This window comes from Nerophis lumbriciformis, linkage group LG14 (assembly GCF_033978685.3).
Source record: "Nerophis lumbriciformis linkage group LG14, RoL_Nlum_v2.1, whole genome shotgun sequence".
NCBI classification, from domain to species: Eukaryota; Metazoa; Chordata; class Actinopteri; order Syngnathiformes; family Syngnathidae; genus Nerophis; species Nerophis lumbriciformis.
Window position 1 is genome coordinate 24,524,254 of NC_084561.2, and position 17,070 is coordinate 24,541,323.

Genomic DNA, 17,070 nt, shown 5'->3' on the forward strand with positions numbered 1-17,070 from the left:
AGGGAAACTGCACTTTTTGGGGTATTTTGCCTATTCTTCCCAATCCTTATGAGAGACAAGAACACCTATATTTTCTCATTTTTATGTACTCTAAATCGTAATTAGAGTCGTTCTCGTCCTCCTATGCGTGAGTGAAGAATGCATGAAAAATGCACTTCCGACCTGATAAGACCTGTTAAGTCCGAAAGAGATGATACGGTATTACCTGCTCACAGCCTGGTGGTCGTTTGAGCACACTGCAGCTAGTCCTGGATATTTACACTCATTAGACTTAGACAAACTTTATTGATCCACAAGGGAAATTGTTCCACACAGTAGCTCAGTTACAAAGGGTGGAAAGGGTAAGGATGGAAAGGATAATGCAGGTATAAGGTAGACTAAAAATGTACCTGTGGAGGGGGGCGTGGCCCGCGGACCTGCAGCGAAACGGGGTGTGCCAGGACCGGCTTCGAGATCAGCGACAGGTGCGTAGATGGCCCACCTGGGCCTGGTTATCTAATCACCTGTCTCTCTGGTAAAAGGCAGCAGCCAGGGACGAGAGAGGTGTTGGAGCTGGGGAAGAGCGAGAGCGAGAGGCAGCCAAAAAAAGACAATTGCTGAAAAGCACCTGAGAGACTGAACTATTGAAAAATAAAACAGTGTTCTAAACCCTGAAACGGAACTGTCATGTCAGTGCTTGGTGGTCCGAGGAACCCGGAGGAGAGACATCTCCACAATTTGCAAAGTGTGGTCCGAGGAACCCGGAGGAGAGAAACCTCCACAATTTGTGGAGGTTTCTCTCCTCCGGGTTCCTCGGACCACCAAGCACTGACATGACAGTTCCGTTTCAGGGTTTAGAACACTGTTTTATTTTTCAATAGTTCAGTCTCTCAGGTGCTTTTCAGCAAATGTTTTTATTTTGGCTGCCTCTCGCTCTCGCTCTTCCCCAGCTCCAACACCTCTTTCCTCTCTGGCTGCTGCCTTTTAACAGAGCGACAGGTGATTAGATAACCAGGCCCAGGTGGACCATCTATGCACCTGTCGCTGATCTCGAAGCCGGTCCTGGCACACCCCGTTTCACTGCAGGTCGGGAGGGCACGCCCCCCTCCACAGTACCCTAGTAGCAATATAAAATATAACATATATATAATATTTACATATTACATATACAATATATCATGTATACTGATATATTTTTATTATTATATTATATTATATTTTTATATAATATAAGCAATATATAACATATCCCAATTACCATGTACAATATTATAGTATATGTAACAGCTGCAGCAACAAAAAAAAAGGGCAGCATAAAATAGAGTAGATCCAGCAGAAAATATACATTATAAACAAAGATTAACTCTTCAGTCACACGCAGGATTCTCACAGGAATTATGCAAAAATAAAGTGGTACCTACAATATGAAGAGCTCTAAAAAAAAAACACCTCCATCCAGATTTTATATACACACTGTAAAGTAAAGTATTGACGTACACCCACTCAGCGGTAGGTTGTGAGTTCAAACCCCGGCCGAGTCATACCAAAGACTAAAAATGGGACCCATTACCTCCCTGCTTGGCACTCAGCATCAAGGGTTGGAATTGGGGGTTAAATCACCAAAAATGATTCCCGGGCGCGGCCATCGCTTCTGCCCACTGCTCCCCTCACCTTCCAGGGGGTGATCAAGGGTGATGGGTCTCGAATGCAGAGAATCATTTTGCCACACCTAGTGTGTGTGTGACTATCATTGGTACTTTAACTTTAACTGTACCTTAATGTAGTAACAGTCACATTCATAATAACATGTAATATTCACGTGTTTTGCTCATTTTAAGCATATACTGTATTCAGTTGAAAAACGCATCACAACATTCGCTTTTTCCGTCAACAAAACCACTGACTACTACTCAGGGCAGACTTCTTAGAGACAACAAACATAATGGAACAAACACTTAAGGCCTGATTGACTAAGATCCAATTACCTTGCGTGTGCAATTTATAAAACAGTGTGTACTACTATTAGTTGCGTGCGATTTACTAAAACTGCGTGTGCAAGTGTAAAGTGGTGCAGGCCGCCTTATTTAAATGAGGAATCATCATGCTCCTACCTGTGGCGTTTTGCTTTGTTTTCAAACGTAGCACTTTCTATAGGCATTTTAGAAGCAGTGCAGCTACAAGGAAACCACTTTTTTTTTTTTTACAGCGAAAGGTACACTCATTGGAAAGTGTTTGCACTTACTCCGCTCAAAATGCAAAAAAAATGCATACTTAAAGACGTTTTTTTTCATATAATAAATATTTTAATAGCATTTATTGTATGCGGAAAAAACAAACATCACTAAAAAATACTTAAGGACACTAAAACGCATCAAATTCATTGTTTTTTATCAGCCTTTTAAGTCTTCTGGCAGCTAAAAAATTATGAAATGATGTTGCTGAATAGACGATATGGCTAATATTTTTTTATTTCTGACCAACCACCAAAATGTTGACACACACACGTCTGTCTGTGCAGCGCCAACACTGATCTTGCAACCGTGAGTGGAAATGTCAGTTTGCACGTCCTTCCGACACGTGTTATACAAAACGCAAAATAGTGCTTGCAAAACGGTGATGAGTGTTGATAAATCACATTACGCGTGCTAAATGATTATATTTGCATTTTTTCCTCCCAGTCTTGTGGGCGTTTTGATGACAAAATGGATTGCACGCCTTCTTTTGCTCACTTAAGAGACGCAATCCACTTTGCACACGTTTAGTAGATCAGCTTTACGTGTGCTATCAGGTTGCAATTGGGATGCTGACTGACGGGATGTTTATACCTTCCCTTTTAGATGAAGGATTGATTATAATCCTCACGAAAGGTTTAAAAAAAAAAGTGTCTTTCTCACCATGGTCTTGTTTTATGGCCACAAACGTTCTACTATCAAGGGCGAGAGGCATGATTTATAATCTACAATAAACTTTCACAAGCTCAGAGGCGAGAAAGCAGCTCACCAACTGATGATGTCAATATAGCAGCATAAACTAGTTACCGCTCTGTGATCAATGCACCGCAAAAAAAAAAATGGGTCCTTAACTTTAGCGGTTTATATTAACAATATCACTAATATTTGGTCAATACTCAGGTCACGAAATGTAAATGGAGTATTGTTGGCACTTTTTCCATGTTTTTAGTGGGTTTATGGGTTGAGCAATTGTTAGCTGACTTTCATTTACGTTTATTTACGAGTTAGAATGAACGTAAAAAAGACGTATCTGTTCTTGTCTCTCAATAGGATTGGCAAAATTCCAAAAAAGTGCAGTTGCCCTTTATAATCTATCTTTATAATCTAATGCTGACAACACATAGTTCTGGACCTAAACATTATGTCTACATGTAAAATTCCCTCAAAAATGATTTTAGGTTTGTTTTCTAACGAGTTTCAGCGCATTTTGGAATACCCACTTTTGTTCCAAAATGTGGGCGGGCCTGCAGACGTCACCTACAGAGGACTGGAGGTAATTTCACATTGCATAGGATGTATTCGTATGTGTTCGGTAAGCCACTAGTATTCGGTTTTGCGTCCTCTTCTACTGAAGTTTTCCTTAAAACGCTTGAGGAAATGCTGAAAGAGCATGAGGAAACACGGGCTATATGAAGTCTATGGAAGTGCCTGATTCATTTTCAGAAACAAAAAAACACATAAAGGGAACTTGTGAAATTTCAATCATCTGAATGCTCCTGAAAGAATATAAATATTGCAAAATATTATTGTACAAGTTTTAGTTTAACGAACCTTAACACTTTTTACAAATTATGTAAGAAAGTAGATATTAAATATCTAAGAATTATGTAAGAAACTAGATATTAAATATATAAAAACTATGTAAGAAAGTATATATTTAATATATACAAACTATGAGACAAAGTAGATATTAAATATATAAAAACTATGTAAGAAAGTAGATATTAAATGTATAAAAAACTATGTAAGAAAGTAGATAATAAATATGTAAAAACTATAAGAAAGTAGATATTAAATATATAAAAACAATGTAAGAAAGTAAATATTAAATATATAAAAACTATGTAAGAAAGTAGATAATAAATATATAAAAACAAGAAAAAGTTTCAACTTGACTAATAACACAAAGCTGCCATGTAGCTTTATTTCATAAAATAATGAATCAAAATCAATGTTATGAATTATTGACACTTTACCATGAATTGATTAACGTGGACCCCGACTTAAACAAGTTGAAAAACTTATTCGGGTGTTACCATTTAGTGGTCAATTGTACGGAATATGTACTGTACTGTGTCTCAATCAATCAATCAAAATACTTATTCCTGCATGTACTGAATATAATTTAAAACGTTTAAAAAAAATGTCCATCCATTTTTCGTTTTCCAAATTTAGAAATACTGTAAATATTTACCTAAATACATATTAAAGCATATAACTCCGACGTTATATTATAGATTTTCTTGCATGTATATATTTGGTCAATACCCACCCACATAGGCGCCGATCCCGTGGGTGCTTCGGGGCCCGAGCACCCACGGACAATGCCGAGCACCCACGTGGGATTGATGGCAACTTTCAACCTTTAAAATAATTTCTTAAAAATCAATTTTGTTTTAGTTAATTGTGTGGTAAGTTTGGCCCGTTTTACAAAATATGGGATATTAATTTCGCTGATCGTCTTTTTTATTTATTTATTTAATACACACACCGAGCACCCACTGGCAGAAATGTAGATCGGCGCCAATGCGCCCATCCATTCATTTTTTTCTATCGCTTGTCTCTTTAAAAAATAGTTATGTAACCTGTTTTTATGGAATTGCCTCTTTGTGACGTTAAGTTCCTGTTATAAACTATTATACAGTGTATGCCTTGAGCTCTTATTTTGAAGGCGCTAAGAGCGGAAGTGGTGACACATTGTGGTGGAGCGGAGTTTAGAAAACAAACAAAATAAATTGGTCCTCGTGTAAAACTGGAGCCTCTGTGTTTTTTATTTTGTATTTTTTTTTACAGTATAGAGGACATATATCAAAACTCGGTGACGGTCACTTTTACTTTAAAAAAGAAAAGAAAAGCATGCATTTGCGTTTACCTCTTGTAACCACAAGGTGGCAGAATAGTACTACTGTTGAGTGGTCTCATTGCAGCAGCATGTCTCTTACAAATGTTATTTTAAACACACTGGGGTTGTTCAACGCCAAACTTTTGTTGACCTTAACAAAACAAAAGTGTGGGCATAAACCAGATGAGTACAATATACTGAATAAACAAACACAATACTTTAATAACAAATACTTTAATATCACCATGAAAAATAGACAAAATATACCAATGTGCAACAACAGAAATTCATAATATTTCAGCATTTTTATTTATATTTTTTTCTAGCTTTAGACTCACTTAAATTAAATACACCTGAACAATGCAACAATCAATCATCTGTCAAACGTGTTTTTTGTAAGATGTCATTGTTGTGCAGGTGGACTTAATGCTGTGGCCAGTGAGTGTATTAATACTATTATTATAGTGTTTTATTCACGAGACGGCAGCATACAATCACGAATGTCACTCAGGACAAGAGTTAGTATGCATACAGCATACTGTACTTTTTTAAATAGCAATGAGCGAACTTATCTTTAGAACATGACCTGGGATCTTGCCAGTGAAGCGAACATTTTCCACACAAAGTATGTGATTATAAAAACACAACCACTCACTGGAATGAATGGTTTTAGCTTTCTGGCATACTTTTAGTCACAATTCTTTTAAAGAGGAGACCCGAGCCTTTAATCCGCACCAGTAACCATTGTAACATACACTATATTGCCAAAAGTATTTGGCCACCTTCCTTTACTCACATATGAACTTGAAGTGCCATCCCATGGAATTGTCCAAAATGTTTTGGTATCCTGGAGCGTCCAAAGTTCCTTTCACTGGAACTAAGGGGCCAAGCCCAACTCCTGAAAAACAACCCCACACCATAATTCCTCCTCCACCAAATTTCACACTCGGCACAATGCAGTCCGAAATGTACCCTTCTCCTGGCAGCCTTCAGACTCCAGACTCGTCCATCAGATTGCCAGATGGAAAAGCGTGATTCATCAGTCCAGAGAAGGCGTCTCCACTGCTCTAGAGTCCAGTGGCGACGTGCTTTACACCACTGCATCCCACGCTTTGCATTGGACTTGATGATGTATGGCTTAGATGCAGCTGCTTGGCCATGGAAATCCATTCCATGAAGCTCTCTGCGTACTGTATGTGGGCTAATTGTAAGGTCACATGAAGTTTGGAGCTCTGTAGCAACTGACTGTGCAGAAAGTCTTTGCACTATGCGCTTCAGCATCCACTGACCCCTCTCTGTCAGTTTACGTGGCCTACCACTTGGTGGCTGAGTTGCTGTTGTTCCCAAACTCTTCACTTTTCTTATAATAAAATTGACTTTGGAATATTTAGGAGTGAGGAAATTTCACAACTGGATTTGTTGCACTGATGGCATCCTATGACAGTTCCACACTGGGAATCACAGAGAGCAGCCATTCTTTCACAAATGTTTGTAGAAACAGTCTCCATGCCTAAGTTCTTGATTTTATACACTGTGGCCAAGTGATTAGGACACCTGGTTCTCATCATTTGGATGGGTGGCCAAATACTTTTGGCAATATAGTGTACCTTTAGTCTACAAGAAAACATGTACTATTAGTGCGGGTCTTTACCTCCCACTGAACAAGAAATAGCAGCATTGATGGAGTTAAACACCGTTTAAAGCTTTTCGACACTCAATGTGTCCGCAGGAACTGATTTCCCTTTGAAAGTCTTTCCTGATGACGCGGTTCACAACACAAGAGATGTAATGCAAAGCTGTGTGTGAGCTTGCTAATCTGCCAGCTTCCTGGTGTGAGGAGCAGTTCTGAACTGGGGCAGATAGAGCGGTGGGAAGCCGCAGGAGGACGCGGGAGTAAGTTCGGTGGACTCTCCGTTGGACATGGCGTGTTTCAGCAGCTCTTCTTTCTGCTCGGCCTCATCCTCAGTCGGATAGTCTGTCCCCAAGTAAAACAAGTCCTTTCCTTCTGTCACGTCGTCTTCTCGATCCGACGTTTCAGAAAGTTCATCCACAGAGTTGTAGGAGCAGGATCGCCGCGGGTCGTCCGACTCGCCGCCGTGACAGCTCTCCAGCTCCCACAGGCCGCCGGGGAACGAGCCGGAAATGTCTGAGTTGTTGGCGGAGAAGTTGCCCTCGTCGCTGGAGCTGCTGCCGCTGCCGTCCTGGTCGAGGATGGACCGTCGCTTCTGCTTGGGGTCGGTGAGCAGCACCGTGGAGTACGTTACCGAAGACTGGGCTGAACCCCGAGAGGTATCGGCGAGCAGCAACTCCATCTTCGGGCCGGGAGGGTTTAAAAGACCCGGCGCTGTGGGGGGAACGTCACCCGCCGACCCGCTCGTGTTGCTCTCCAGAAAAGAAGGAAGGGAGACAAGGTCTGAAGTCGGGGACATCAGCGGGTTGCGGACCAAAGCTGTGCTGAGAGCTGAGAGGTCGTTCTTGTCCACGATGACCACCGTGGAAATGTTTTCTGAGGGCAGCAGCAGCGGCCAGGCTGGCAGCGCATCTGAGACCTGGAACAGCTGCTCGAAGGTGTCAGCCTGGAGATATTACGTACAATTTATGTCACTAAAAACCTGCAAAAACATGCTTGTCAAAAAGTGAGGTGTGGCACTAAATTCTTGGATCCTATGCACAAAACCCCTGAAGGGCCCAACATTCCACCCTAAACCCAACATTCCTCTATACACCCACTTGGTATGTTTACATGCACTAAAAACTATTTGTTGCATGGATTTGGTTGAAACCAGTTTTTTAAAACACATGTAAACACTTTAAGTAGGTTTGACTTTTTTTAAAGATGCGATTAACATATTTAGAGCATATCGAAATAAACCTGCGTTAATCATTTGGTTTAGTATAAAAAAAAAAAGGGGTACAAGTGGTATAAAGAGTACAACAAAAATGTCCTCTGCAAAGAGTGCTGGCTCCGAGGAGGATATGTTGAAGTGAGGTGGGAGAACAATGGGAGACCGGGCTTTCTGCTCCGCCAGTCTGTGGAACGCTCTCCCTGACCACCTGAGGGCACCACAGACTGTGGATGCTTTTTAAAAAAGGCTTAAAAGCCCTTCTTTTAAAAAAAGCCTTTTTTTAGATATATGTATACTAGTTATAGCTATTTGGCTATTGTAGTTTTTATTTTTATTTATTTCTTTATTATCTTTTTATTTATTTTTTAATACACTGTAGCACTTTGAGATTGTTTACTCAATATAAAGTGCTTTTTACAAATAAAATCTATTATTATTATTATTATTATTATTATTATTATTGTTATTAAGTTTGCGTAATATTACACAAGTTTGCAAATTTAGTTTTGTACCTTCTTGAAGTTGAGGCCTTTTGCCCAGGAACATTTCTTTGGGTTGGGCACATCCTTCCAAACAAACCTTTTCATCCTGTAAACAAAATTCAGCTGTTATTAGGAACACATTTTTATATCACACATTCCATTAGCTGATAAGATAAGTCAAATGATTTAATTGTTGACTAATTATAATTATAATGATGTCCTCCCTGTTACATTACTTTACATTATTAAGTCTGCTCCAAAAGCTACATGTTTTAATAAGTGTTTAATTCATTATCTCAAAGTCAATAAGTGTCTCTTACTGGTTTTGGGAGAGAACGAGGGTGAAGAAGAGGAGGATGCAGAGAAGGACGATGATCAGCAGTGTCATGTAAGTTGCAGGGTCTCCTCTAGTGGCTGCATTCGGGGGAAAGCACACAAATAGTTCAAAAGTGCCTGGTGCATTCTTGCCTGGGACAGCCCAGAGATACAACCGTGCATACATACCTATTGTGAAGGCAGGCTCGCCCTCTCCTCCCGCAAACACAGGATATAAGTAGAAGCCATACTCCACCGTGGAATGAAAATCACCTGAAAACACAGATCAAGTTTAGAGCATGTCACGCTTGACATTTTTGGTCCGGTTAAACAAACAGGTGCGTTTGCTCTGCTAAGTATGAACAAAATCATCTGAACTCTGGTGTGCACCAAAATAGAGGACCAAGACCACTTGAGAGATAGGCCTGCTTGTAGTTGAATTCTGGCAGCAAAAATCATGAAGACTACAGATGAGAAACTGCATCAGAAGTGCTGTCTCTTTGCTCTGCACACGTTTTTGTGAGATCACAGCGGGTACAAATAGCAGAATATAAAAATGCACTCATGTAGCCAGTTCCCACGACCGTACTGTTGTTTTTATTAGAAAATATTTATATATTTATTATAGATAAATATGTTTTAGTTTGTTGCAATGTAAATATGTGGTGTGCCATGTTGTATGCATGTTCAAAATAAACTAATAACCATAACATCTTTATTAATGACATCATTAATTGAAAGTGTGAGAGGGCTATATTTTTTTAAGCTGAATTTGCTATTACGGCTCACGTATCTTTCTTTTCTTTCCTCTTTTCATTTGTCAAGTATGGTTAAAAAGCTACAAGGTATGTGAATCTTACAACAACTCACGATTGAGGACTCACGGTAAAGATTACATTTAGAATCGCTTCTTGATTCAACACGATTCTCAATTCAAACTGTATATTTGTATTTAAACTTTACAATTTTTGTGGATAATCATAATTTTATTTTATTTATAGTGATTATTTTGTTGTGCATGTGTAGTGCCTATTTAGTTTTTACAATTTTATAGATGGTTTGTTTAGATGTGTTTTACATATAGAATTCTATTCAGGGCCTGAGCAACAGATCAAGCACCAAAAGGGCTCTATTGAAATTGCTGTGTTTATTATTATTATTATTATCTTTATTTTTGAGGCCCTTAGCATGCATGAAAACTCCCCAAAGTTTGCAGCGCCGTCCAGTAGGGGTCTAATCGGACATTTTAGAGGACCCAAACCCATCCATCCATCCATTTTCTACCGCTTATTCCCAAATTTAAAAAATTGGCTCAGCATTAAGTTGGAAAAATTGAGCCCCTCGACCCAGATTCGCGTATCGTCACAAATATTGCTGGAGAAAAAAAAAGTCTCAAAAACCCATATCTGAAAACAAACAGAAGGTCATTCAGCTCGGTTTCCGTGGGCTATTTTTAGGCCAAAAACAGGTGGTACTTTAACAACCCCTCCAAGTAATTTTTTTTTTTTCGTTTTTAGCTTTCTGTTAGGGGCTCTCCCTTAGAGATAGGGTGAGAAGCTCTGCCATCCGGGAGGAGCTCAAAGTAAAGCCGCTGCTCCTCCACATCGAGAGGAGCCAGATGAGGTGGTTCGGGCATCTGGTCAGGATGCCACCCGAACGCCTCCCTAGGGAGGTGTTTAGGGCACGTCCGACCGGTAGGAGGCCGCGGGGAAGACCCAGGACACGTTGGGAAGACTATGTCTCCCGGCTGGCCTGGGAACGCCTCGGGGTCCCACGGGAAGAGCTGGACGAAGTGGCTGGGGAGAGGGAAGTCTGGGCTTCCCTGCTTAGGCTGCTGCCCCCGCGACCCGACCTCGGATAAGCGGAAGAAGATGGATGGATGGATGGATAGCTTTCTGTTTTCAATCTGTGCAGCAGTTGTGGCTGTTTTAAAATTGTGCTATATATATATGAAAAAATCTTGACCTAATCTTAAACCTAAAAAACTTCTTCTTAAAGGGGAACTGCACTTTGTTGTGAAATTTTGCCTATCATTCACAATCATTATGAAATACATGACGACGGATGGATTCTTTTTTTAATGCATTCTATCTTGTAAATGAAAGTAAATAAAAGTCAGCTTACAGCGGAGCCAATGGGAGGTTCTCTATTTCTGAATTTGTGTCTTTCATTGTAGTATTTTGAAATACAGTAATTATCCATTAATACAGATGAGTCATACTTTAAATGTAGATATATTTGAGTATTGCAGATTCAAATGTCCTGGTTTTTGGTCATCAAATACTGTCACTCTAATTTAGTGTGAAAACTATGCAAAGTAGTACCAATGTGACCTTAGTTTGGCCCTTTAACACGTATGCTGAGAATATAAAGCAAATACGTTAGATGAGAAAAGGAGCATATTACCTTTGAGGTAGGCAGGACGTTCAGTAAAAGGCACCCTGGTCCATGTGTGTCCACTGTGGAATTTGTTAGGGTCAGAGTCCTTTTTCCCCTGTGTTGCCCACTGGACTACCATGAAGAGTGGAGCAACGCTGTGGTCCAGAAGGCTCCAATGCAGAGACACATAGGAGCTGTTGACAAACAGCACGTGGAAAGAACGCACGCAGCGGCCTGAGGTGAACACAGAACAGAGCAGAGCGTCCTCAGAAAAACAAAACATAAATGTTTCCAATTTTTGATTTTTTGTGGAAATTGTACTTTGGAAATAAATTACTTGTATGGAGACATGTTTGAAATAAATAATATCAATACAGTGACATCACACAATATGCTATGAGAAGTCCTTGCTCACTCACGTTTTGGTCTTCTCTCCAGTGTCATGTTGATGTTGTTTTTAGACCTCCCCAAACTGTTGAAAGCCTCCACCGTCACAGTTTGGACATCTTGGTCCCACTCGAAGCTGTAGGAGGATGCCGGCTCAATTGTCTCGCTCTTCAGAATACCTCTTGAAGTCCGCTGCTGGACTATAAATCCATTTATGCAGTAGGAGCGGCCCATTGTTGGAAGATGCTAGAAAGTGCAAAATTAGTACATGATTGTCATGTTTTGTATACACAACTCAACGAGCCTTATCTACTAAAGGTTTGTGTGTACTAAAACCCATGCAGACTTGATAGCACATGTAATTTGGAGGTATTGAGTAAATATGAATGTATCTTGTGCTTACTTAATGTTTGTATGTTTGCTATTACCTATATTAATGTGCAATAATTACCGCTAAATGCAAATATAAGTTCATCATGTAAAGCTGATCTACTAAATTTGAGTACAGAAGATTGCTTCTCTTAAAAGAGAACTGCACTATTTTTGCCTATGGTTCACAATCATTTTGAAAGACATAACGATGGATGGATTTTTCTAATGCATTCTAAAGGCCTACTGAAACCCACTACTACTGTACACACAGTCTGATAGTTTATATATCAATGATGAAATCTTAACATTGCAACACATGCCAATACGGCCGGGTTAGCTTACTAAAGTGCAATTTTAAATTTTGCGCGAAATATCCTGCTGAAAACGTCTCGGTATGATGACGTCAGCGCGTGACGTCACGGATTGTGGAGGACATTTTGGGACAGCATGGTGGCCAGCTATTAAGTCGTCTGTTTTCATCGCAAAATTCCACAGTATTCTGGACATCTGCGTTGGTGAATCTTTTGCAATTTGTTCAATGAACAATGGAGACAGCAAAGAAGAAAGCTGTAGGTGGGAAGCGGTGTATTGCAGCCGACTGCAGCAACACAAACACAGCCGGTGTTTCATTGTTTACATTACCGGAAGATGACAGTCAAGCTTTACCATTGGCCTGTGGAGAACTGGGACAACAGAGACTCTTACCAGGAGGACTTTGAGTTGGATGAGCAGACGCGGTACCGTGAGTACGCATGCAGCTGCGGCTTCCAAACATTTGATCGCTTGCCCATACGTGCGTGCCGCTATGTACATGTCACGTACGTAACTTTGGGGAAATGTATGTGCTATATGAACTTTGGGGAGGTGAACGGTACTTTGGGCTGTGGGATTGAGTGTGTTGTGCAGGTGTTTGAGTTGTATTGGTGGGTTATATGGACGGGAGGGGGAAGGTGTTTGTTATGCGGTATTAATTTGTGGCATATTAAATATAAGCCTGGTTGTGTTTTGGCTAATAGAGTATATATATGTCTTGTGTTTATTTACTGTTTTAGTCATTCCCAGCTGAATATAAGGTCCCAACCGCCGCTCACAGCATCTTCCCTATCTGAATCGCTCCCACTGCCCTCTAGTCCTTCACTCACACTTTCCTCATCCACGAATTTTTCATCCTCGCTCAAATTAATGGGGAAATCGTCGCTTTCTCGGTCCGAATCGCTCCCGCTGCTGGTGGCCATGATTGTAAACAATGTGCAGATGTGAGGAGCTCCACAACCTGTGATGTCACGCTATTCGTCTGCTACTTCCGATAGAGGCAAGGCTTTTTTATCAGCGACCAAAAGTTGCGAACTTTATCGTCGATGTTCTCTACTAAATCCTTTCAGCAAAAATATGGCAATATCGCGAAATGATCAAGTATGACACATAGAATGGACCTGCTATCCCTGTTTAAATAAGAAAATCGTATTTCAGTAGGCCTTTAAATATTAAATAAATTCAATCAAAAGTCTGTTTGCTATGGAAGCCGTTCAATTCTGCCTATAAAGCCCCTAAAAAACATCCAAACACCTGCATTAGGGTTTTATATACATGATGTAAGTGTATATGTTACCAATCATTGGTATGTTTTCATCTACAAAACCATTCTTTGTATCACTCCATCCTATCAATCTTGTCTTTTAACAAAGAAACAAGGAAGTCACAAACTTCGTTCAATGAATGTTCTTCAATTTGTCATCCCCAAAGTAAGAACTGAACTGGGCAAGAAAGCATTTAGGTTTTCAGCACCGAAGGCTTGGAATAACCTACAATCGAATATTCAACTTCAAACCCTTGTTACATTGAATGAGTTTAAAGCTTCTGTGAAAGGACTGCAGTCTACCTTGTCTGTATGCACATGTGTTATGTGAGCAAGTTTTAATGTTGTAAATTTGATGTTTTATGTGTTGTTTACTGTTTTTAATGTAACCTTGCTATTGCCCTCTTGGCCAGGTCTCCCTTGGAAAAGAGGTCTTTGATCTCAATGGGATTTTACCTGGTTAAATAAAGGCTAAATAAATGAAATAAATATGTAATGTAGTAACTGAGCTGCCACCTTAATGTGGTAGAGGAGTTTGCGTGTCCCAATGATCCTAGGAGCTATGTTGTCCGGGGGCTTCCATGCCCCCTGGTAGGGTCTCCCAAGACAAACAGGTCCTAGGTGAGGGATCAGACAAAGAGCAGCTCGAAGACTTCTATGGAAATGCAAGAACCGAGACTCAGATTTCCCTCGCCCGGACGCGGGTCACCGGGGCCCCCCTCCGGAACCAGGCCCGGAGTTGGGGCACGATGGCGAGCGCCTGGTGGCCGGGCCTGTCCCCATGGGGCCCGGCCGGGCACAGCCCGAAGAGGCAACGTGGGTCCCCCCTCCAATGGGCTCACCACCCATAGCAGGGGCCATAGAGGTCGGGTGCAATGTGAGCTGGGCGGTAGCCGAAGGCAGGGCACTTGGCGGTCCGATACTCGGCTACAGAAGCTAGCTCTTGGGACGTGGAACGTCACCTCGCTGGGGGGGAAGGAGCCTGAGCTAGTGCGCGAGGTAGAGAAGTTCCGGTTGGATATAGTCGGACTCACCTCGACGCACAGCAAGGGCTCTGGAACCAGTTCTCTCGAGAGGGGCTGGACTCTCTTCCACTCTGGCGTTGCCAGCAGTGAGAGGCGACGGGCTGGGGTGGAAATTCTTGTTGCCCCCCGGCTCAGAGCCTGCATGTTGGTGTTCAACCCGGTGGACGAGAGGGTAGCTTCCCTCCGCCTTCGGGTGGGGGGACGGGTCCTGACTGTTGTTTGCGCTTACGCGCCAAACAGCAGCTCAGAGTACCCACCCTTTTTGGATTCACTCGAGGGAGTACTTGAGAGTGCTCCCCCGGGTGATTCCCTCGTTCTACTGGGGGACTTCAACGCTCATATTGGCAACGACAGTGAAACCTGGAGAGGCGTGATTGGGAAGAATGGCCGCCCGGATCTGAACCCAAGTGGTGTTTTGTTATTGGACTTTTGTGCCCGTCACGGATTGTCCATAACGAACACCATGTTCAAGCATAAGGGTGTCCATATGTGCACTTGGCACCAGGACACCCTAGGCCGCAGTTCTATGATCGACTTTGTAGTTGTGTCATCGGATTTGCGGCCTCATGTTTTGGACACTCGGGTGAAGAGAGGGGCGGAGCTTTCTACCGATCACCACCTGGTGGTGAGTTGGCTGCGATGGTGGGGGAGGATGCCGGACAGACCTGGCAGGCCCAAACGCATTGTGAGGGTTTGCTGGGAACGTCTGGCAGAGTCTCCTGTCAGAGAGAATTTCAATTCCCACCTCCGGAAGAACTTTGAACATGTCACGAGGGAGGTGCTGGACATTGAGTCCGAGTGGACCATGTTCCGCACCTCTATTGTCGAGGCGGCTGATTGGAGCTGTGGCCGCAAGGTAGTTGGTGCCTGTCGTGGCGGTAATCCTAGAACGCGTTGGTGGACACCGGCGGTGAGGGATACCGTCAAGCTGAAGAAGGAGTCCTATCGGGTTCTTTTGGCTCATGGGACTCCTGAGGCAGCGAACAGGTACCGACAGGCCAAGCGGTGTGCGGCTTCAGCGGTCGCGGAGGCAAAAACTCGGACATGGGAGGAGTTCGGGGAAGCCATGGAAAACGACTTCCGGACGGCTTCGAAGCGATTCTGGACCACCATCCGCCGCCTCAGGAAGGGGAAGCAGTGCACTACCAACACCGTGTATGGTGCGGATGGTGTTCTGCTGACCTCGACTGCGGAAGTTGTGGATCGGTGGAGGGAATACTTCGAAGACCTCCTCAATCCCACCAACACGTCTTCCTATGAGGAAGCAGTGCCTGGGGAATCTGTGGTGGGCTCTCCTATTTCTGGGGCTGAGGTTGCTGAGGTAGTTAAAAAGCTCCTCGGTGGCAAGGCCCCGGGGGTGGATGAGATCCGCCCGGAGTTCCTTAAGGCTCTGGATGCTGTAGGGCTGTCTTGGTTGACAAGACTCTGCAGCATCGCGTGGACATCGGGGGCAGTACCTCTGGATTGGCAGACCGGGGTGGTGGTTCCTCTCTTTAAAAAGGGGAACCGGAGGGTGTGTTCTAACTATCGTGGGATCACACTCCTCAGCCTTCCCGGTAAGGTCTATTCAGGTGTACTGGAGAGGAGGCTACGCCGGAGAGTCGAACCTCGGATTCAGGAGGAACAGTGTGGTTTTCGTCCTGGTCGTGGAACTGTGGACCAGCTCTATATTCTCGGCAGGGTCCTTGAGGGTGCATGGGAGTTTGCCCAACCAGTCTACATGTGCTTTGTGGACTTGGAGAAGGCATTCGACCGTGTCCCTCGGGAAGTCCTGTGGGGAGTGCTCAGAGAGTATGGGGTTTCGGACTGTCTGATTGTGGCGGTCCGCTCCCTGTATGATCAGTGTCAGAGCTTGGTTCGCATTGCTGGCAGTAAGTCGGACACGTTTCCGGTGAGGGTTGGACTCCGCCAAGGCTGCCCTTTGTCACCGATTCTGTTCATAACTTTTATGGACAGAATTTCTAGGCGCAGTCAAGGCGTTGAGGGGATCCGGTTTGGTGGCTGCAGGATTAGGTCTCTGCTTTTTGCAGATGATTTGGTCCTGATGGCTTCATCTGGTCAGGATCTTCAGCTCTCACTGGATCGGTTCGCAGCTGAGTGTGAAGCGACTGGGATGAGAATCAGCACCTCCAAGTCCGAGTCCATGGTTCTCGCCCGGAAAAGGGTGGAGTGCCATCTCCGGGTTGGGGAGGAGATCTTGCCCCAAGTGGAGGAGTTCAAGTACCTCGGAGTCTTGTTCACGAGTGAGGGAAGAGTGGATCGTGAGATCGACAGGCGGATCGGTGCGGCGTCTTCAGTAATGCGGACGCTGTATCGATCCGTTGTGGTGAAGAAGGAGCTGAGCCGGAAGGCAAAGCTCTCAATTTACCGGTCGATCTACGTTCCCATCCTCACCTATGGTCATGAGCTTTGGGTTATGACCGAAAGGACAAGATCACGGGTACAAGCGGCCGAAATGAGTTTCCTCCGCCGGGTGGCGGGGCTCTCCCTTAGAGATAGGGTGAGAAGCTCTGTCATCCGGGGGGAGCTCAAAGTAAAGCCGCTGCTCCTCCACATTGAGAGGAGCCAGATGAGGTGGTTCGGGCATCTGGTCAGGATGCCACCCGAGCGCCTCCCTAAGGAGGTGTTTAGGGCAT

The 17,070-nt window shown here is 43.2% G+C and overlaps 1 protein-coding gene across 1 annotated transcript in view; it reads right to left on the reverse strand.

Annotated features, from left to right (window-relative positions):
- Window positions 1-5,299: 5,299 nt before the first annotated feature.
- lepr (leptin receptor) overlaps window positions 5,300-17,070 on the reverse strand; it is a 46,354-nt gene continuing 34,583 nt past the window's right edge. Inside the window, exons 16-21 of the mRNA XM_061975750.2 lie at window positions 11,494-11,707; window positions 11,102-11,308; window positions 8,885-8,968; window positions 8,701-8,794; window positions 8,411-8,486; window positions 5,300-7,628 (exon numbers count right to left, since the gene is read on the reverse strand). Of these exons, the coding sequence (XP_061831734.2) occupies window positions 6,864-7,628; window positions 8,411-8,486; window positions 8,701-8,794; window positions 8,885-8,968; window positions 11,102-11,308; window positions 11,494-11,707 (1,440 nt within the window). The 3' untranslated portion in view covers window positions 5,300-6,863. The remainder of the gene's footprint in view (window positions 7,629-8,410; window positions 8,487-8,700; window positions 8,795-8,884; window positions 8,969-11,101; window positions 11,309-11,493; window positions 11,708-17,070) is intronic.